The following is a 21,336-nucleotide window of genomic DNA, read 5'->3' as shown; positions in this document are numbered from 1 at the left end:
CAATAAAACTGGCTAACATCTTTGATTTGGTAAGGATCAAAGAATGGATTCACAAGAATCAGACTAGCATTTTAGAAATCCTGAAATGATGTTTACCTGTCTGTGTCTCTGTGTTGACAGTCTGCGTCGTGCAGGAGACTCCTTTGTTGTGGACCAGCGGTGTGCAGAGCATGGACTTATTCTTCAGCTGCTTGGGGGAGGTTTGAACACTGGCCTGAAGAACAGACACAACAACAATAACAAAACATCAAAAAGGTTAGATATTGGCTCATTCAAATGTGTGCTTGGAACAACTTTTTAAATCTAATATGGGTAGGAGTTTCTGGAATAAACTTACATGTCCAACCACCTTTGTCTGAATGTCAGAGACCGGCACTGAAGAGAAATGACAGCTTTAGTCAGAAAAACAAAGATGTTCACAGCAACTGAAGAAAGTATTTGTAGCGTTTATCACAACAAAGGCTGTACCATGTCGTCTTTTTTTTCTACATTCAAAGTTTATTTTTGAATGTCTGTTGTCATATTTTATGATGTCATTACCCTAACCAGAGTCCTGCATCGGGTCGGGTGACCCGACGGGTGACCCGCAAAAAAGGTGATTCGCGGGTGGTATTTTTTCAAACGCTTTTTTCCGGGTTCGGTTCTGGGTAAAACAAAGATGATGCGGGTCGGGTCGCGGGTGTTGCATAATAAATATATTAAAATATGAATAATTTAGTTTAATGTTTAAATCCTCAGACCTCTCCCCCGCGGGACCGCGCATAATCATAACCTCTGCAGCGCATCAATCTGCTGCTGTGCGCGCCACATTCGAAATGGCTGAGGTGAAGCTCTCTAGCGGAGAATACAGCATTTTCAATAACACTTCCTCAAGAGCGAAATCCAACGTCTGGGAGGCTTCTGGTGTCCTCCTAGATGGAGGAAATAACCAACATCCCACGCTTTTTGAGAGAAATATGAAACTGCGTGTGTTAATAATTGCATGTTTTCACTGCTCATAGGCTATGCGGGTTCGGGTCGGGTTGCGGATCTTGTGCCGACGGGTCGGGTCGGGTTGCGGAACTAATTGGCAATATGTGCGGGTAGCGGGGCGGGTTCGGTATTGCACGTCGCGGGTGCGGGGCGGGAGCGGGTGTTGAAAATCAGACCCGTGCAGGACTCTGACCCTAACCATACCTTTTTAATCTATAAATTCAAATGTTTTACAAATAAACTGAATCTACAGATGTTTTGACAGTGTGTGAGCTCCAAGTAAATGCAGCTACATAATAGGGTCTTTTTTAAACAACTTACATAATTGATGAAATATACAATGAATGCCTTTGTTGTTGGGCACATGATATACATGTGATCATAGAGTGTGTGTGTGTGTGTGTGTGTGAGTGTGTGTGTGTGTACCTTGCTGTGCAGAGCTTTTAGAGGCACGGAGATGCTTAGCCAAAGCACTAGCGAGCGACATAACGTTAGCGATGACGGGGAAGGATTCCACTGTGCCTGAAGATCGAGGAGGCGAAGAGACTGCAGCCAGGAAACAAAGAGGAGTCAGCAGGGACTGTTGAGATTGATTTTACAGCATTTTATACTGACGACAAACAAAGATCAAACCAATACATACCTGTGCTGCCCATCTGGACCTTTTTATTGCAGAAATGTAGGAGACATCTCAGGTCACAGAAGTGTTTGATCTCTCCCAGCAGGGGGAGACTCTGCCTCAGTTCACCGTCAAGACCGCAGGTGTCACATTTGGCGACCTGAGAGATTCAGACAGTTATTGTTTAGTAAATACGCAGCACCTCTTCACTATTTTCAAATAACAGCTTCAGCTTTTAGGCTTGCTTATATGCAAGTCGGCCGCAATTAACTATTCGATACATTCAGATTACAAGATTATAAGACGAACAAAAGAAAAAAGACTTCAGTGAGTTAAACATGATTGGGTGACTGTGTGCACAATATTTGTATGTTCTCCTATAAGAGAACATACAAATATGTTCTCTTATAGTTTTAAATAATTTATCTGTAATTTTAAAGCATCATTTACATCAGGGGTGCCCAATACGTCGATCGCAAAGGTAGATCACATGATGGCATTGAAAAAAAGAAGAACATTTTATTTTATTTTTTTAAAGTTAGCCTATCATCCATCCTCACTATGGCATTTGCCACTTGATTGAAGTACAGGTAAGCCAGTCAGAGTTGTATTGTGCCATACGGGTTCATGCAGTTATGAGGGGGCCTCACCTCCTTATCTGAAGCGCCACAGTCCACTACACTAGCACCCCCCCCCCCCCCCGCTCACGACACAGTTTGGGCTATAGGTAGATAGGTAGATCATTTGGGCGTGGTCATTTTAAAAGTAGCTCCCAAGCTGTGTGGGCACCCCTGATTTACATGATATATTTTGAACTAAACATTAATTAGCAAATAAAAACATACAAAAAATATACAAACTAAAGTGTCAAAGGTTATTTGTGCAATAAGTCAACTTGTAACTCTACTTACATGGCAGTAGAGCAAATTGTACTGTGAGCTGCAGTTTTCAGAGCAGAACTCTTTGTCAGTTCCTTCAAACTTTGCCGTCACCACCGCCTTAGAAATGGAGGAGCAGTGCGCACACGAGCCACAGTGTTTGCCCCACTTCTTTCCCAGCTCCTGTCCAAAGAACACCCTGCAGCCTGGGAGGAGAGAAGGGAGGCTCAGAGATTCACAGCTTTATAATCCTGAATTTCCTTTATTTGTGTTGCTGTTCTTGATTGTAATCATATAAGTGCAAAACAAAAAAAGGATAGAGTATTTGAACGTGCTTCTCACCATCGCTGCAGAAGTAGCAGTCTTTGCCGTTGACCTTCTTGACGTCGTCGATGATGCTTTCGTTCTTACAATATTCACACTTTCCCGTGATGTTGTTGACGCTCTTAAACTCTTGAGAGCACGCCAGGCTACACAAAAAAAATATTTTTCCCTGTGCGGAAACACACAGTGTATTTTAAGGAAAAGATAAAAACATCAAAGCGGCATTACTGTTTCTGAGATATCACGGTTAGAGGATTGAAGCTGTTCTGAACAGTAGGTCAACATTGTCAAAGCAGAACTTTGTGAATCAATGGACACTAGTGTTGTCACGATACCAACATTTTGGTTTCGATACCGATACCAAGTCAAGAATTGCGATTCCGATTATTTTTCGATACTTTTCTTAAAAAAAGGGAAACAGTCTTAAATTTAATTATTGTGCTTTATTTCACACCAGAACCATAACCATAACACAAACTTTTAAACAATGAGAACAATAAATTAAATAAATGACTAGAATTTGTATTAAATACAATTAAGCATCATCTATAAACAACTTTTTAGTTTTTCGCTTCTGGCGTCTTTTTTGTCAACAAGCCGAGGCGCAGCGGAGGTTGCACTCCCACTTGCAGCCATGCTTCTCGTTTTCTCACATGCTTTGGCAGCTAGCGCGTGCACGAGAGAGGGGAGGCACTTAGAGCGTGCACGAGAGAGGAGGGACTGCAGGCACGGCTGCAGTGCAGGGATTGGAAGCAGACCGCTGAACACAAACGGGTCTTATTAAAACAGCGCTTTCTCACCGGAGTACTTTTCCCCGTCATTCTGAAAGTACCGATACTAATGAAACGGAGGAATCGTAACTTTTTTAACGGCAGGGTATCGCGGTACCTTTCAAGTACACCGTGCAACACTAATGGACACAACACAACTTTTAATCACATCCTCTGGTTTAACTAGCTTTCTGTTTGAGCTGCCTATTCCATCTTTGAAAATGAAACACACCTTTTTCTCGATGACTGTGGGTGCACTTTTAATCTTGCGACGACACTGGGCACAAGGCAGTGTCTCTGGTGCTTTGAGGAAGTCGCCTTGGGTTTGGTCTGCGGCTCCTGTTGTTGAGGCAGGGGCAGGAGTCGTGTCTTTATGGGACTCCTGTGGCAAAGAAACGTACAGAGGTTTTAGAGATCCAATGTGTAGGATTGAGTGACATCTAGCAGTGAGGTTGCCAACAGAATACCCCTCCACTCATCCCTTCTTTTCCAAGAATGTTGGAGGAATATGGTGGCCTTTACGTAACGTAGATACTGTATACTATTGTTGGTCTTGCTCTCTTTATATCATTACAATTTTATTCAAGCAGTAGTGATTTTATATTTTAAAACGGTGTCATATCCATCATCAATCATAATTAGGTATTCCATTTAAAATCTTCTTAATTCATTCACACTGCGTAGTCTTGTGGGTGTGGCTAAAAAGAGGAGTCAAGGCTCCATCTCCACCCTGAATAATACCCAGTCTCCTTTTGTATCTTTTAAACTTGATGTCCCCTAAACTTAAAAATGACTACTATGTTATACTAGGGTTGGTGGGAGTCTGTCTGAAGGAGGCCCAGAGGAGTCCCTCTTTCATTATATCATTTTCTTCCTAAAAGTAAAGTGCAACTTTCTGCAACAGCGGAGCACTGCAGTTTTTGGCAAAAGTGCTGATGTATCGATTCCTTTCCCTTTTTTAATTTTTCAGAGTTGTAATTTAGGAAGAAAAGTATGGGCTTTGAAACTAAAACACTGGCTAGTGAAAGCCGTAGCTATTACCTTAAAAGTCATGGCACAGGTTAGAGAGCAGAAGTTCCTGATGGAGGCATCTGACATGGCGAGGTGGCAGGCTGGTAATGTCTTCTTACCACACAGGTCACAATTCCGTGGAGTACCTGGGAAGGAGAAAAGGTTTTGATGATACAAAAATTGCAAAATTAAAGAAACATAACTAATATCACAAGTATTAGTAACACTTCATTTCATCGGTTTACACGCCAGGGACAAGACAAGAAAATGGAATATGCACATTTTTCACAGATACCTACACACGTTTTTTGCAATAATTAAGAAAATAAAGTTTTGTTCCCTCACAAAATCATAGATGTATTGTTGTTTTTACTGTAATAAACCTTCACTCAACTCTACACACTGGAGACCGACTATTTCTTCCAAGTGTGCAATTCTGTGTAGAAAAGTTCAAATGTGGTTATATATTCCATAGATGGCACTAAATAAGCATGTTATTGTATATTTCTGAGCGTCATTGCACTAGGTTTCTATCATTTGTGACTGGAGTCCAAATATATTTACCCTACAATCTGTATGTTGTTAATATATTTGATACATGGCTTTTAAAACAAGACTTGGAGGACAAGGGATAATACCTTTTAGGCATCGCGGTTTCGTTAAGATAGTAACAGATAGTTATGATTGCCTAACACGACGATCAACACATTTTCTCAAACGTCAGTCATTATTTCATTGGTTCGTTATTGCTATTATCAGCATCCAAAATCCATAGAAATAATTGACGTGCAATTTATTCTCAGAAATTATTTAGTTTGAACTGAAAATACTTAAATTCTCTCTATTTACATTTTGAGGAATTAGACCAATCGACTGCATTACATTTTATCTTCATTGACATACCTATTTCATTGAGAGCTATAATTAAAAGACAGGTAGAGAAAGAGAAGTACAAAGATAAAGGGCAGCTGTGTTGTCGAAGTTTAAGTGCAGTACCTGCTGCGTTCACTGCCTGGATCTTGGCTGCCATCACACAACTGTAGTTACAGAAGAGCTCCACCAGGTCCTCGCTGAATTGGTTTTCACACATTTCGGACATTAAATGGGAGGTGCGGCACATGGCACACGGCTGCATAGTCTTATTTTTCTGCAAAGAAATAAGAAAATAGCACAGGTAATAAAGACAATTCACTGAGTATAACTAAGAGCATTACAATTTAATAAGTAATTAATTGGAAGCAATAGCCGCGTTCACACCGCAGTACTTTTCCCACTTTAGTTCCGATATAGTTCCGAAATGTCGCGTTCACACCAAAAATCCATTACATTACCATTACTTTAAAAAACATGTTTCAAAAACCACGGGCAGTGGTGGTGAAGTCCATAGGGACTTGGCTTGGCAACTGGAAGGTCACCAGTTCCAGTCCCGGAAAGACCAAGTGCTACCGAGGTGTCCCTGAGCAAGGCACTGTTCCCTACACTGCTCCCCGGGCGCCGTACATAATGGCAGCCCACTGCTCCTAACACTAGGATGGGTCAAATGCAGAGAAACCGTTTCGTTACTAGTACCTACGTAATGACAATAAGTTGGATCTCCAATCTTCTATAGTAGCCCAGAAGGGATAAATGATACCCTTGGGTATAAAGGGGCATTTTGGTGGCAATGTGGAACCTCACCACTAGATGGCAATGACACACATTTTAGTTTTTGTTATCACTAGCCTAAAATTATTCAGTACCATTACCATAAAATTCACAAATAAACTTAACTTGATACAGCTAAGAGCCTTGAAGTAAATTCTGAAACTTGGATGAAACTGTACTTTTAAAATAATGTTTTTTAGATTGTGTTACCTGTTTGAATTGGGTCAGACACTCGGCACTGCAGAGTTTGATGCTGCCGCCCTCCGTCTTGAGCATGACTGATTTGTAGCAGCGGGAGTGACAGTTCTCACAGATTGACAATTTGTTGATGTTGCAGAAGCGGAGAAAGCAGGGCTCACTGCAGATCTTGTGGACGACGTCCTGCTTTATGATCTCATGTTTGCTCTGCAGGACGTAGACAAACAACAGAATGTCAAACATACATAACTAATTTAAATTTCATATAAAGCTAGTAAACAAAGAACGGAGAGTTAAAATGTTTATATGTGAGATGAAGATATTAGTTTTGCATGCAATATTTATAAAGAGTTTATAAGTCAAATCTATTTGGAAAAACATTTGTTTTCTATTATCGGAACGTGGCCTATAACACAAACATGTAGTTGTTTAAAAGGACACAGTTTGTTGCTTAGATCATTCTTATAGCAGGCATTGTTTTACCATTATTGTAGGACAGTGGATTAGAGCCACTGTACGGAAACAAATAATTAAGTAATTAGCCCGGCAAGAGGGTTATACTCAGAACAGAATATCAAGATTTAAGTCGTAAATTGACAAGATATATATATTCTCTGAGATAAGAAAAGCGTACTTTTGTAATGAAGAAATGTTTTTGTTGGAGATTCAAGTCAATGAATCAAGTTGCTTAATTTTAAAGAAACATGAACTCTAATTGATTATTTTAATATTTTCCCTTTTCCTCTTACAATGCAGTATCTGGTGCACACGCTGCATTGTGACTGAGATGGGATCGGCTCGAGGGAAATTTTGGTCGACACAACTCTCTTGTAGTTGAAGGAGGACAGGCAGGTCTTGCTGCAGAAATCCATAATCGTCCCCTCGTTATGCGCCTCAGCCTGGAGGACGTCCTGAGGCTGTGTAATCCCCCTGAGAGTACGAGGAAGGCTGAGATCAGTTCAAACTCATCTTGAAGCTTATATGAGTTTAGCTGGAGAATATTTAAAACCAATTTCTTTCAACTTGTCAGAGGGACAGGGGAAATGTTAAGATGACTCACTGGAGGCAGAAGTGGCAGGTCTTCTTAACTTGGTCAAATGTCCAAAGGCAGGGAGTGGAGCAGAAGATTTCAGCGTGGCTTTGCCTCTGGAAAACCGTCTCTCCGTCCATCAGGGGCTGTTTGCAGTTGAAGCAAGACGCAGGCAGATTCATGTGGGCTAGAGTAGGCGCTGAAGACGTAGAAGAGTCTTCTGTTAAAGAGAAGACTGATCCAATCTTCAAGTCCTCCTGTCAGAAACAAAAAGAGAGTGATCAATAAGCTGCTAATATTGTTTTTACTGTTATCCTAATTACTATTGTTGATATAGTTTTCCTTCTCATATAAAGCGTTTCATGTGTCCTACCATAGCAACATCATCTCCGGCCTTAGGCTCATACTTGATGTCTTGAGTGGAAATGGCTGATGGGAGATTCTGGCTGTACTCTTGTTCATCATTGGGCTCTTCTTTGATCTTGATGAGGAGTGAAGAGAGAGTCGGATTAGTTGTAACGTTTACAACAGTCTGTGAGGAGAACTGCTGTTGTTGGGGTTTCTTTTGTTTGCACTGCAATACACTCAAAAATAAATAATTGTGGTACTCGTAATACTGAAGTCCAACTGTCGGTGATATTACTTATCAAGCACAAAACAAGCTATACAGTACATCAAACACATTACTACAGAAAATTGCAGAAATCATATTCATTCAACTGCCTCGAATCAGGAATCTGTGGCTTTCAATAATAACAGAAGAGTTTATTCTGGAAGAAATTCAACATACATTTTATATATATATACAGTGGGGCAAAAAAGTATTTAGTCAGCCACCAATTGTGAAAGTTCTCCCACTTAAAAAGATGAGGCCTGTAATTTTCATCCTAGGTACACCTCAACTATGAGACAAAATGAGAAAAGAAAAAAAAATCCAGAAGATCACATTGTCTGATTTTTAAAGAATTTATTTGCAAAATATGGTGGAAAATAAGTATTTGGTCAATAACAAAAGTTAATCTCAATACTTTGTTATATACCCTTTGTTGGCAATGACAGAGGTCAAACGTTTTCTGTAAGTCTTCACAAGGTATTCACACACTGTTGCTGGTATTTTGGCCCATTCCTCCATGCAGATCTCCTCTAGAGCATTGATGTTTTGGGGCTGTCGCTGGGCAACACGGACTTTCAACTCCCTCCAAAGATTTTCTATGGGGTTGAGATCTGGAGACTGGCTAGGCCACTCCAGGACCTTAAAATGCTTCTTACGAAGCCACTCCTTCGTTGCCCGGGCGGTGTGTTTGGGATCATTGTCATGCTGAAAGACCCAGCCACGTTTCATCTTCAATGCCCTTGCTGATGGAAGGAGGCTGTTACTCCAAATCTCGCGATACATGGCCCCATTCATTCTTTCCTTTACACGGATCAGTCGTCCTGGTCCCTTTGCAGAAAAACAGCCCCAAAGCATGATGTTTCCACCCCCATGTTTCACAGTAGGTATGGTGTTCTTTGGATGCAACTCAGCATTCTTTCTCCTCCAAACACGTCTCGTTGAGTTTTTACCAAAAAGTTCTATTTTGGTTTCATCTGACCATATGACATTCTCCCAATCCTCTTCTGGATCATCTAAATGCTCTCTAGCAAACTTCAGATGGGCCTGGACATGTACTGGCTTAAAGAGCAACTTGCAGGTTAGACACACCAGTGAATAAATGTGTAGGAAAATGATCAATACACTAGATTTTCAAAAAAATATACAGAAATATACACTACAGTGACATCTGGCGGCGTTTTAGTAAGACATTTTTACTTCCGCATAAAAAAGCCTCCGCACGTGACCTCCCGCGTGTGACGTAACATGGGGGAGAGCGGCCGGTCTAACGTATGATTAAACATGGATCACAATGCTAGTTTTGACACAGAAGAGGTTGAAAATATATATTCGAATGCATATGATTATAATTATGAGCCTGCTATGCATCCAAGAGACCAGGAGCAGCCAAGGATTAGAAGAAATAACGGCCATCGGCGAGAAATGGAGCTGTGGTGTGAGGAGAACCAGTGGAGAACAGGGCACAGTCTTGGTGAGTGACCGGCGTTAGCTACAGACAGGGGCGGACTGGCCATTGGGAGTACCGGGAGTTTCCCCGGTGGGCCGGTGCTGTGTGTGGGCCGGAGGGCCAAAAAAAAAAAAAAAAAAGTTTCTAAAAAAAAAAAATCTTTTTTTTTTGCCTAAATCCTACCGGCCCACATTTGAAAGTGTTCCGGCCCAGCCCAGCCCAGTGGGATGTGGCCAGGGTTGGGTTGTAACGGAATACATGTAACGGTACAAAAATACAATACAAAAATCAAGTAACTGTATTCAGCTCGCGTTACATTTGAAAAACGAGTAATCTGATTACAGTTACTTTCGTAAACCTGAAGTGAATACATTTTGGATTACTTATTGGAATTATTGGTGGAAAGATTTCCTCACAACATTTAATATTCATTACTAAAGGTAAAGCCGAATCATCACCGCACAAAACCGCGCAGATGGACCAAAAAGGGGAGCGTTTGAAATTTTTTTGCAGGTCCGCTCAGTGAAACAATAACAACGTAACATGGAGGAACAAAAGTCTGCGTTTAAATCGTGTGTGTGTGTAGAGGTGTGTGTGGTTAAAACACATCAGCCACACCGCTCTTTAGCCTTTCTAATGATTCTGAAGGTAAACACAGTGAAGGCGGTGCGTGAAAGGCGGTGCGTGAAAGGCACTGCGCTCTCCTCTTCTCAGAGGCTGAGTTAACCCTCCCGCTGCCTCCTGGTGCTGCAGAGATTTCATGAAGTGAAGGAGGTGTTCCTTCTATAAAACAGCTGTGGGCAGCAGATACTGTGAGAGTCACAGACATGAATACATAGATCAAAGCAGACTGGTGCACACACTCTCCTGTTTTGCCAATCCGGTGCTTAAACAAATATAGATCTACACCCCTGGCCGAAATGTCCTTAAAATGAAGTCCGAGTTCGACATTTTAATTCATGTCCTGCCAACACTGGCAGGACAGAAGGCGACACGCCCGTTCTAAGCCATGTCCTCACATCCCAAGCTGCATCCCCAAAAAGTTTATTATGTTACAACAGGGTTCAGGGGGAGTGGCTGTACGGCTGTACGGCTGTACCCGTAGGATAGAAAAGGGGGAAGTGACGTCTGACTCAGAGGTCGCGCGGCTGTGGAGAAGAACGTGTTGCCCACATTCTGTTACTGAGTTTAGGCTAGTTAGCTAGCAGGTTTATTGTTTTGGGTGCAGTCACTTTTGCCTCCACTTGCTGTTCAAATAAATGTTGAAAGAAAAAGTAAATCTGTTTACAGTTCTGTTTTATATGGGTGAAGAAGAAGAAGAAGAAGAAGAAGAAGAAGAAGAAGAAGAAGAAGAAGAGAAGAAGAAGAGAAGAAGAAGAAGAAGAAGAAGAGAAGAAGAAAAGAAGAAAAGAAGAAGAAGAAGAAGAAGAAGAAGAAGAAGAAGAAGAAGAAGAAGAAGAAGAAGAAGAGAAGAAGAAGAAGAAGAAGAAGAAGAGAAGAAGAAGAGAAGAAGAGAAGAAGAAGAAGAAGAAGAAGAAGAAAGAAGAAGAAGAAGAAGAAGAAGAGAAGAAGAAGAAGAAGAAGAAGAAGAAGAGAGAAGAAGAAGAAGAAGAAGAAGAAGAGAAGAAGAAGAAGAAGAAGAAGAAAGAAGAAGAAGAAGAAGAGAAGAAGAAGAAGAAAGAAGAAGAAGAAGAAGAAGAAGAAGAAGAAGAAGAAACCCTCTTTAATGGTCACACATGCAGAGCACACAGCACACACAGTGAAATGTGTTCTCTGCTTTTAACCCATCTAGTACTAGTACTAGGAGCAGTGGGCAGCTATTGTACAGTGCCCGTGGAGCAATGGGAGTGAGGGGGGAAGGGGGATGTCTGGTGCCTTGCTCAAGGGCACCACGGCAGGAGGTGAACTGGGACCTCTCCAAGTAGAAGTCCACACTCCAAATAGGTCTGGTCGGGGACTTGAACCGGCGACCCTACGGCTCACAGTCCAAGCCCCTACTGACTGCCATAGATTTAGTCCCTAATTTTGCTCTCAAAGTGCACCAGATTGATGCATTTAACTTCAACATTTAAAAAAAAATCTCCCCCCGGACCCCCCCTAGAGGAGGTGAGGTCCACCACCTGCCCACACCCCCTGTTAAATTGTCTCACCCACATTGAAGATGCTTCCTACGCCCATGTTTTATTCCATGTGTCAAGTCAGGCAAATTGGGTCAAAATGTTATTGCATCAATGATCTGTTAACATTAAAATCACTAAATATATGCTGTAACTATTTTGCTCTAGACAACTCAAGCGCTCAGGTAATGTGATTACTATATGAATAATTGTCCAAAATAACATAAAATGCATAGGGTTTTTTGTTAAGTTACATACTTTCGTCGCCGGCCGGCCGATACATGCCGCGCATTAAGTGGGCCTGTCTGTCAATTAATCCCCGGGCCACTTTTTCCCCCCAGTCCGCCCCTGGCTACAGACAGTTAATGTTAGCTAACGTCAGTCACATCACAACATTGGAAAGTTAGCTATCATATATCAGGCTATAACTAAAGTAGTTTTGATAATATAGTAACGTTACTGGCAGGACTGTTGATACTGATCCATAACAGAAACTAATGCGCAAGTATCAGCCGTATCTCGCGTTACCTAATGCAACTCCACACTACGTCTTACGGCGCTGTGTACCGGAGGGGAGACGCGAGATACGGCTGATACTTGACGATCTGGCGGAGAAAGGTTGTGGAGTCTCCGTTGATATGCCGTTGTAAATGGCTTGATAGAAAGCAGGTGTGTAGTCGGGGAGGGTGCACAGCTGATTGCAGCAGGTGAGTGGAGGTTGAGCCGGGAGCCAGGAGTGACAGCCACCACGCCCACACAAACAACACAGACAGGGGGAAACAAACAAACAAACACAAAGGAGACGGCTGGAGCAGTACAGCTACCACAGCGTTACCTAATGCAACTCCACACTACGGTGCTGTGTACCGGAGGGGAGAGAGAGAACAGCGAAGGGGGGAGAGAGAGAGCAGCGAAGGGGGGGAGAGAGATGTAATACGGTTTGCTGATAAACGTTTTGCTTGATATGCTTCAGCTGTGGAGAGTATGTGCTGCAGGAAGGTGGATGCACCTCGCACAACGCACTCAGGAACGAACGCTAGCTCCGGTCCTGTTCCTGTTAGGGAAACTGTGGACTCGATGTCCTGACAGGCTGGAGTTTGTGCAACCTGCACAAACACAAGCTCACCATGATTACAAATGGTGAAATGCAATGTAAAATTACCGAAACAATACCAGCTCACTAAATCCCAACCGCTCAAAACTACTACCGCGGATTGGGCAAAAGGAAGGAGTCCGAGAAAGTTGCTCCCCCATGTGACGTAATATGACGCGTTTCACGTATAACGTTACAAAAAAGCAGTTTTTAGTAGCAGAGCTCAAAACGGCTCCTTTCCCTCTGAATTCCTGCCCTTATGTCTTGTAAAACATATCAAATCCTGCATTAACTTTTTTTAATTGTAATTTTCAGGCAAGGTAGTAAAAACTAAAACCTGCAAGTTGCAGGGGGACACGTCTGGCACTGCCGGATTTGAGTCCCTGGCGGCGTAGTGTGTTACTGATGGTAGCCTTTGTTACTTTGGTCCCAGCTCTCTGCAGGTCATTGACTAGGTCCCCCCGTGTGGTTCTGGGATTTTTGCTCACGGTTCTTGTGATCATTTTGACCCCACGGGGTGAGATCTTGCGTGGAGCCCCAGATCGAGGGAGATTATCAGTGGTCTTGTATGTCTTCCATTTTCTAATAATTGCTCCCACAGTTGATTTCTTCACACCAAGCTGCTTACCTATTGCAGATTCAGTCTTCCCAGCCTGGTGCAGGTCTACAATTTTGTTTCTGGTGTCCTTTGACAGTTCTTTGGTATTGGCCATAGTGGAGTTTGGAGTGTGACTGTTTGAGGTTGTGGACAGGTGTCTTTTATACTGATAACGAGTTCAAACAGGTGCCATTAATACAGTTAACTAGTGGAGGACAGAGGAGGCTCTTAAAGAAGAAGTTACAGGTCTGTGAGAGCCAGACATCTTGTTTGTTTGGAGGTGACCAAATACTTATTTTACCGAGGAATTTACCAATTAATTCATTAAAAATCCTACAATGTGATTTCCTGGATTCTTTCCCCCCATTCTGTCTCTCATAGTTGAAGTGTACCTAGGATGAAAATTACAGGCCTCTCTCATCTTTTTAAGTGGAAGAACTTGCACAATTGGTGGCTGACTAAATACTTTTTTGCCCCACTGTATATATATATATATACACTGAACAAAAATATAAATGCAACACTTTTGTTTTTGCTCCCATTTTTCATGAGATGAACTCAAAGATCTAAAACATTTTCTATATACACAAAATAACCATTTCTCTCAAATATTGTTCACAAATCTGAAAAAATCTGTGATAGTGAGCACTTCTCCTTTGCCGAGATAATCCATCCCACCTCACAGGTGTGGCATATCAAGATGCTGATTATACAGCATGATTATTGCACAGGTGTGCCTTAGGCTGGCCACAATAAAAGGCCACTCTGAAACGTGCAGTTTTGCTTTATTGGGGGGTCCGAAAACCAGTCAGTATCTGGTGTGACCACCATTTGCCTCACGCAGTGCAACACATCTCCTTCGCATAGAGTTGATCAGGTTGTTGATTGTGGCCTGTGGAATGTTGGTCCACTCCTCTTCAATGGCTGTGCAAAGTTGCTGGATATTGGCAGGAACTGGAACACGCTGTCGTATACGCCGATCCAGAGCATCCCAAACATGCTCAATGGGTGACATGTCCGGTGAGTATGCTGGCCATGCAAGAACTGGGATGTTTTCAGCCTCCAGGAATTGTGTACAGATCCTTGCAACATGGGGCCGTGCATTATCATGCTGCAACATGAGGTGATGGTCGTGGATGAATGGCACACCAATGGGCCTCAGGATCTCGTCACGGTATCTCCGTGCATTCACAATGCCATCAATAAAATGCACCTGTGTTCGTCGTCCATAACATACGCCTGCCCATACCATAACCCCACCACCACCATGGGCCACTCGATTCACAACATTGACATCAGAAAACCGCTCACCCACACAACGCCACACACGCTGTCTGCCATCTGCCCTGAACAGTGAAAACCGGGATTCATCCGTGAAGAGAACACCTCTCCAACGTGCCAGACGCCATCGAATGTGAGCATTTGCCCACTCAAGTCGGTTACAACGACGAACCGGAGTCAGGTCGAGACCCCGATGAGGACGACGAGCATGCAGATGAGCTTCCCTGAGACGGTTTCTGACAGTTTGTGCAGAAGTTCTTTGGTTATGCAAACCGATTGTTGCAGCAGCTGTCCGAGTGGCTGGTCTCAGACGATCTTGGAGGTGAACATGCTGGATGTGGAGGTCCTGGGCTGGTGTGGTTACACGTGGTCTGCGGTTGTGAGGCCGGTTGGATGTACTGCCAAATTCTCTGAAACGCCTTTGGAGACGGTTTATGGTAGATAAATGAACATTCAATTCACGGGCAACAGCTCTGGTGGACATTCCTGCTGTCAGCATGCCAATTGCATGCTCCCTCAAAACTTGCGACATCTGTGGCATTGTGCTGTGTGATAAAACTGAACATTTCAGAGTGGCCTTTTATTGTGGCCAGCCTAAGGCACACCTGTGCAATAATCATGCTGTCTAATCAGCATCTTGATATGCCACACCTGTGAGGTGGGATGGATTATCTCGGCAAAGGAGAAGTGCTCACTATCACAGATTTTTTCAGATTTGTGAACAATATTTGAGATAAATGGTTATTTTGTGTATATAGAAAATGTTTTAGATCTTTGAGTTCATCTCATGAAAAATGGGAGCAAAAACAAAAGTGTTGGATTTATATTTTTGTTCAGTGTATATATCGTTTCCCACTGTAGAGTGAGGGGATTCTGCCTGTAGTGAAACAGACAAGCTGGGAGAATGTGTATTATTTGTGTATCGGGATATTTATAAAATGTAGGCAGCTGTCTTTGCAGATTATACATCACTAAAATCCCAAAATATAAACTCAAGTGTCAAACAAATGTTGAGTCTCTAGGCAAAAAAATATATATAGTGGGAGAATCACTAACCCTGCTCTCCGGTGATTAAAATTGAAGCTCAGAAAGATCGATTTCAAAATCTTAAAAAGGGACAGTTTGTTTGATTTGGCAGCATGGAACCACCAATTGCAAAACGGTGGTTATACCGTGTTTGCATAGATAGATAGATCCCCATAAACACTGGTCCTTTGAAATCTGGTATACAGGGTTTATTTAAATAAAAAACATGTTTTGCACTCAATATATATTATGAAGGCTATAATGCTTCATGATATCTATATAAACGCTTCCTTGTGGGAAGTAATAAAGCCTGAAGTTCTCAGCCACTATCCCAAACCCTGCTTCCACTGCAGAGAAAGAGGGTTACAAACATAATACTCACAAAATCCAAATTTTGTAGTGATGGCTTCACTTCTGTAATTTCTATCTCTTCTTGCAAAATCTTCACTTCTTTCATTTCTTTATCTTCAAGTGATGGCTTCACTTCTTTGATGTCATAATCTTCTGGAGATGGGCAGTTCCTTCCTATAAAGAAATGTTAAAAAAGAGAGTTAAAGGTGGGGTAGGTAATCTATTTCAGAAAACACTTTTTGTTATATTCCATGGAATGCTCTTAACATCCCGATAGCGATGAATACATTAAATGCTTTGACAATAAATACATAAAAAAACGTCATCTGTGGAAGCCGTGGCGCTGTAAAAAGCACAACCAATCATTTTAGCCGGGCCGGCTAAAATAACTGGATGGCCTACCTGCCTGTCAGCCTTCCATCTGTGCATAAATGTATCTCGTGCCCTCATTGGTCATGTGCGCGTTCGTGTGTGTTGGAGGAGGGGCTCTGTAAGGAAGTCTGAGGGAAGGGGCAGATTTTTTTCGGTTGTGTATTTTCAAATTCTAGCGCACTTGAGCTGGTTTCTCTATTCTTACCTACCCTACCTTTAAGTGGTCATAGATGATGGTCTACAGAGATTGCTTTCTGAATTCACTTGAAAGAACATTAGATGGGATAAGCAGTGTTAATAATAATGAGCTTTCACTCAAAAAGCGATCGGAAAAAGTTTCTGCTATTAGTATTATTTCTTAGAACAGTAGGCTGGTAAATGCATCCCGTTGCTTGTCTTAAATGTGTGAACTGTTGTCAAAGCTCATCAATTATTCAGTTAAAAAGCTATACATTATAATTTAGTGCTAAAACGGGGGTAAAAATATACTGATAGAGGATAACCTTGATATTGGAAAGAATTCAATATGACAATATTGTGTAAATATTCCAGTTTTCTTTAATTGCCAAATTCCTTTTATTCGTTCTATGATAGTTATTCATTTGGCGAAAAGAGTCAAAATGCACAATAAACAAAGCTAAAGATATGACTGGCAGCATTATTTCCTTGATAATTGTGAAGAGAAAGTCCGATATCATGACAGCCATAGTCAAGCCAAAAAATAAACTGAGTGCAGTACCTGAGCCATTTGAAGACTGAGATCTGTGTACCATCATACATCTGTTGCTACAGAAGAAGTCCAACCAGCCCTCGTCGTTCTTATTTTCCACCATGTCCGATAACTGATGAGACGTCCGGCACATGGGGCAAAGCTCAGGCGTTTCAATTTTCTGTAAAGATGTGAGAGTAACAGCAGAGAAACAAAGTGAGCAAACATGCAGGATTGGATGGGAACCCTTGTATTATATAAGCTGAAAATGTTTTGAAAATATTAAAATTCCTCTTTACTCCTTAAAGTAAGCAGTTTCTCAGTATTTGCTCTGTGTATTTGTATTCAAAACACAGAACATATTTTTAATACTGTGGATTGCCTTTTTCTTTTAAATAAGCCTTTTTCTTTTAATCACAAACCATATAACATAACCTGATGTTTAAAAACAAACTCCTGTGAATTAAAGTGGGCTTCTACTAACAAGAACCAAAACAAAAGATTATCATAGTAGTCCAAATAAAATTAATTAAATAATTTAAATGAAATGTAGCTCAGTGAAGCTTTATATCTTTCGATGAACCACCAATCCTTTTAAATAATTCAAAACTTTATTTTTGTCTTACACTGGCTTATTTTTTAAATATCTGGTTGGTTATTTATTCATTCATTTATTCAGTCATTAAATCATTAATTAATTAATTATTTTCCAATTCATGCAACATAATTCAAACTAAATGAAGTAAATAAATCTGATAATTCACCTACAGACTCGTGCTGTTTGTACACAAACGGGAGTTGTAGATATTCCAACACTAGTTCCTCAATATTTACGGTGTCTTGGTCAAATGAATAGATGGTGATTTTGAAATGAATTCCTTACCTGTTTGAACTCGACCAGACATTCCTCACTGCAGATGCTCTTACTGCCGTCCTTCTCCTTCAGCAGGAACTGTTTGTCGGTGCTGATGGAGCTACAGACACCACAGGTGTACAGTTGCAGGTTGTTTACTTTTTGGTAGTTGATGAGGCAGGCGTCGCTGCAAATTCTGCCGATCTTGCCATCCACCGTCAGCTTGAATTTGCTCTAGGGATGAGAAAAGAGCTTGTTGATTGATAGTATTTTTGAAATTCAGATTATTCAAAGTAGAAAGCTACTACTATATTTTTCTGAATATCCTATGAACATTTTTTATTCCTCTGCTTAACAGACGTTATGGCTGCAAATAATGATTATTTTCACAATGCATTTATCTGCAGATTCTTCCCTTATCATGCAGGCTATAAATGCCAGAAAGAAGTGAAAAACATTCATACCAGTTTCTTTAAATCCAAGTTATATTTTTAAGTCTCTTGAAATCTCCATATTATCCATCCATCCATCTTCTCCCACTTATCCGTGGTCGGGTCGCGGAGGTAGCAGTTCCAGCAGAGAGCCCCAAACTTTCCTTTCCCTGGCCACATCAACCAGCTCTGACTGGGGGATCGCAAGGTGCTCCCAGGCCAGCGAAGAGATATAATCCCTCCACCTGGTCCTAGGTCTACCCCTTGGTCTCTTCCCAGCTGGACGTGCCTGGAACACCTCCCTAGGGAGGCGCCCAGGTGGCATCCTAACTAGGTGCCCGAACCACCTCAACTGGCTCCTTTCGACGCGAAGGAGGAGCGGTTCAACTCCGAGTCCCTCCCGGATGACCGAACTTCTCACCTTATCCCTAAGGGAGACACCAGCCACCCTGCGGAGAAAACCCATCTCGGCCGCTTGTATCCGCGATCTCATTCTTTCAGTCATGACCCATCCTTCATGACCATAGGTGAGGGTAAGAACGAAAATGGCCCGGTAGACAGAGAGCTTTGCCTTCTGGCTCAGCTCTCTTTTCGTCACAACAGTGCGGTTAAGCGACTGCAGTACCGCTCCCACTGCTCCGATTCCCCGGCCCATCTCACCCTCCATTGTTCCCTCACTCGAGAACAAGACCCCGAGATACTTGAACTCCTTCACTTGGGGTAAGGACTCATTCCCTACTTGGAGTGGACAGTCCATCGGTTTCCTGCTGAGAACCATGGCCTCAGATTTGGAGTGCAAAATGCCTTTCTGACATTTTCGCATGAATATGTATTTTAAAATTTAAAAAAATCAACATGGCTCAAATGGCTGAGAGTGTATCAAGCTCTCGATTGAACAAACTTCATCAACATATGTTCACAACGATCCCTTTCACTTACATTAAACATGATTTAGTAATCCATTATAATTTATGGAGCCCTGTGCTGTGGTCATTTCTATATTATCCATAAGGTTGAACTTGCTGGCATATTTATTTATTATGATCATGGAAACTATGTGTTTTTTTGTTTTAAAAAAAAAGTAAACTCCATTTACTCTACTGCTGCAAATACTTGTTGCACTAGTATGAAAACTATTCAAAAGGTGAAAATAGTTCCCAACAAATGAGCCATTTACTGCAAGTTTGTTTAAAAAAGACAGCCATCTTGTCCTTAAAATGTCATATCACAACATAAGACTGCACAATCCCCAGTGTGGTATATTAAAGGCATTGATGCAACTTAAAGTCAAACAAAAGAGTAAGTATATTTTATTCTTACATAGACTTTTTGGAAGCACATCTTGCACTCTGAGAGAGGTGGAGGTTTGGGGGCCGCCAACTTCCGCTTGGAGTTGACAGAAGCGAGGCAGGCGTCGCTGCACAAGTCCCTCAGAGTTCCTGAATCATCCACTGGACAACGAATCATTTTGTGAGGCCGCAGGATCACCCTGAAGGGGAGGAGATCAGGGTGGGATTTGTCAGTGTTGCATTGGGTGCTTAGCTTTCACACAGAAACCTTGTTTTTTTAATTTATGCATTTTCAGTCTCTTGAGTTTAAGGTGTTTGTTTGTTTTAAGAAGACATATAATGCTTATTTTCAGGTTTATAGTTGTATTTTATGCTTCTACTGTGACATGTTTAAATGCTTCAATGTTCAAAGGAGCGCTAGCCAATAGAAGCAAGAGTGTTACATAGGGATGTCATTCTGTTTCGGAAGTAGAAAAGGTTTCCAATGGAGGCGTTTGAGGCAGGGGGGGGGGGGGGGGGGGGAGTGTGTGGGAAAGTAACTCGCTTTGGAGGAGACACAGGGATTTTAACCTTTGCAGACCATGTACTGAACATGCACAAAAACATATAGAACACACTACAGGAAAGGGAAATCCCCCAAAAACATAACAAGGCCTCTTTAAACATAAGCTCAAGATCTTCAATTTATAACCACACCTCACAGCCCAGAAGCTTGAACAAGGGAATGCTTTTTTAAATGTTTTCTCTTGAAAGAAACAAATTGATTTTCCAAATATTATTCTATAGATAATGTATACTATACAATAATACTATACTGTAGATAATGTATCATAACTGATGAACTTTGTTAGAAAATTTGAATTTAGTACATTTTGTCTGTTTTATACAAATGCACACATACAGACCAGAAACAGCATATATAGAAATATCCAGGACTTACTGGAAGCAGTTGTAGCACGTTTTGGTGACAAATGTCATGTGGGGATGCTTTTTGGCGAGGCATTCTGGTGAGCAAAAACTCTCCTTGGAGCTCTTTGGCTTGTAAAGCATCTCTCCCCGCTGCAGTGTCTTTCCACAGCTGCAACAAGCAACCGATGAACATTCAAAGAGGAGTGTAGTTATGACATCTGCAGATGCATCATTTTCGCTTGCAGTGGAGGGCTCACTGATCTTTCCCTCTTCCTGTGGGACAACACACAGTTATGGTACTGTTACTTATCTAGGCTCAAATCAGACAAACTTTGTATTTACTATGAATTTCTTTTATGCAATATACTCACAGTATTTAATATTTGTTCTGACTGCTTGTCGCTTTTCTTCTTCCTCTGACGACAGCTTTTCTTTTCTGAAGCGAGAAATCATAAACACATAACAACAATTATAAAACGCCCTGTAAATACACAAGTTATCTTTAGCTTTTATGGCGTGTGGTGCAGTGGATTGTGCATAGGTGTTCGGATCAGGGGGTCACAGTTTCAAACCCCACTGCAGTCAGCATGTCGTTGTGTCCCTGAGACACTTCACCCCAAATTGCTCCTGTGGGGATTGCCCACAGTATTGAGTATGTAAATCGCTTTGGATAAAAGCGTCTAACAAGTAACATGTAATGTACTCATGGATGCACACAGGATTAGCCACAGTGGTTGACAATACATTAATAAACACATCAATCTGCTCACAACGACATCCTAGTCTGTTATAAACCATTAT

General features: G+C 41.7%; 1 protein-coding gene across 4 annotated transcripts in view; it reads right to left on the bottom strand.

Moving 5' to 3' along the window:
• The window catches only part of LOC117536655, a 60,018-nt gene that overhangs the window by 7,622 nt on the left and 31,060 nt on the right, over positions 1-21,336 (bottom strand). For all 4 annotated transcript variants that reach the window (XM_034201602.1, XM_034201603.1, XM_034201600.1 and 1 more), the window contains 19 exons: positions 20,907-20,971; positions 20,567-20,808; positions 19,658-19,826; positions 17,937-18,140; positions 17,084-17,234; positions 16,004-16,146; positions 7,820-7,927; positions 7,477-7,703; positions 7,166-7,346; positions 6,429-6,623; positions 5,571-5,721; positions 4,605-4,720; positions 3,796-3,945; positions 2,812-2,962; positions 2,503-2,675; positions 1,616-1,751; positions 1,399-1,518; positions 338-375; positions 97-214 (listed from right to left, as the gene is read on the bottom strand). In XM_034201602.1, coding sequence (XP_034057493.1) covers positions 97-214; positions 338-375; positions 1,399-1,518; positions 1,616-1,751; positions 2,503-2,675; positions 2,812-2,962; positions 3,796-3,945; positions 4,605-4,720; positions 5,571-5,721; positions 6,429-6,623; positions 7,166-7,346; positions 7,477-7,703; positions 7,820-7,927; positions 16,004-16,146; positions 17,084-17,234; positions 17,937-18,140; positions 19,658-19,826; positions 20,567-20,808; positions 20,907-20,971 — 2,838 coding nt within the window. The remainder of the gene's footprint in view (positions 1-96; positions 215-337; positions 376-1,398; positions 1,519-1,615; positions 1,752-2,502; positions 2,676-2,811; positions 2,963-3,795; positions 3,946-4,604; positions 4,721-5,570; positions 5,722-6,428; positions 6,624-7,165; positions 7,347-7,476; positions 7,704-7,819; positions 7,928-16,003; positions 16,147-17,083; positions 17,235-17,936; positions 18,141-19,657; positions 19,827-20,566; positions 20,809-20,906; positions 20,972-21,336) is intronic.

This window comes from Gymnodraco acuticeps, unplaced genomic scaffold, assembly GCF_902827175.1.
Source record: "Gymnodraco acuticeps unplaced genomic scaffold, fGymAcu1.1, whole genome shotgun sequence".
Lineage (NCBI taxonomy): Eukaryota > Metazoa > Chordata > Actinopteri > Perciformes > Bathydraconidae > Gymnodraco > Gymnodraco acuticeps.
This window is presented reverse-complemented; position numbering and strand designations above follow the sequence as displayed.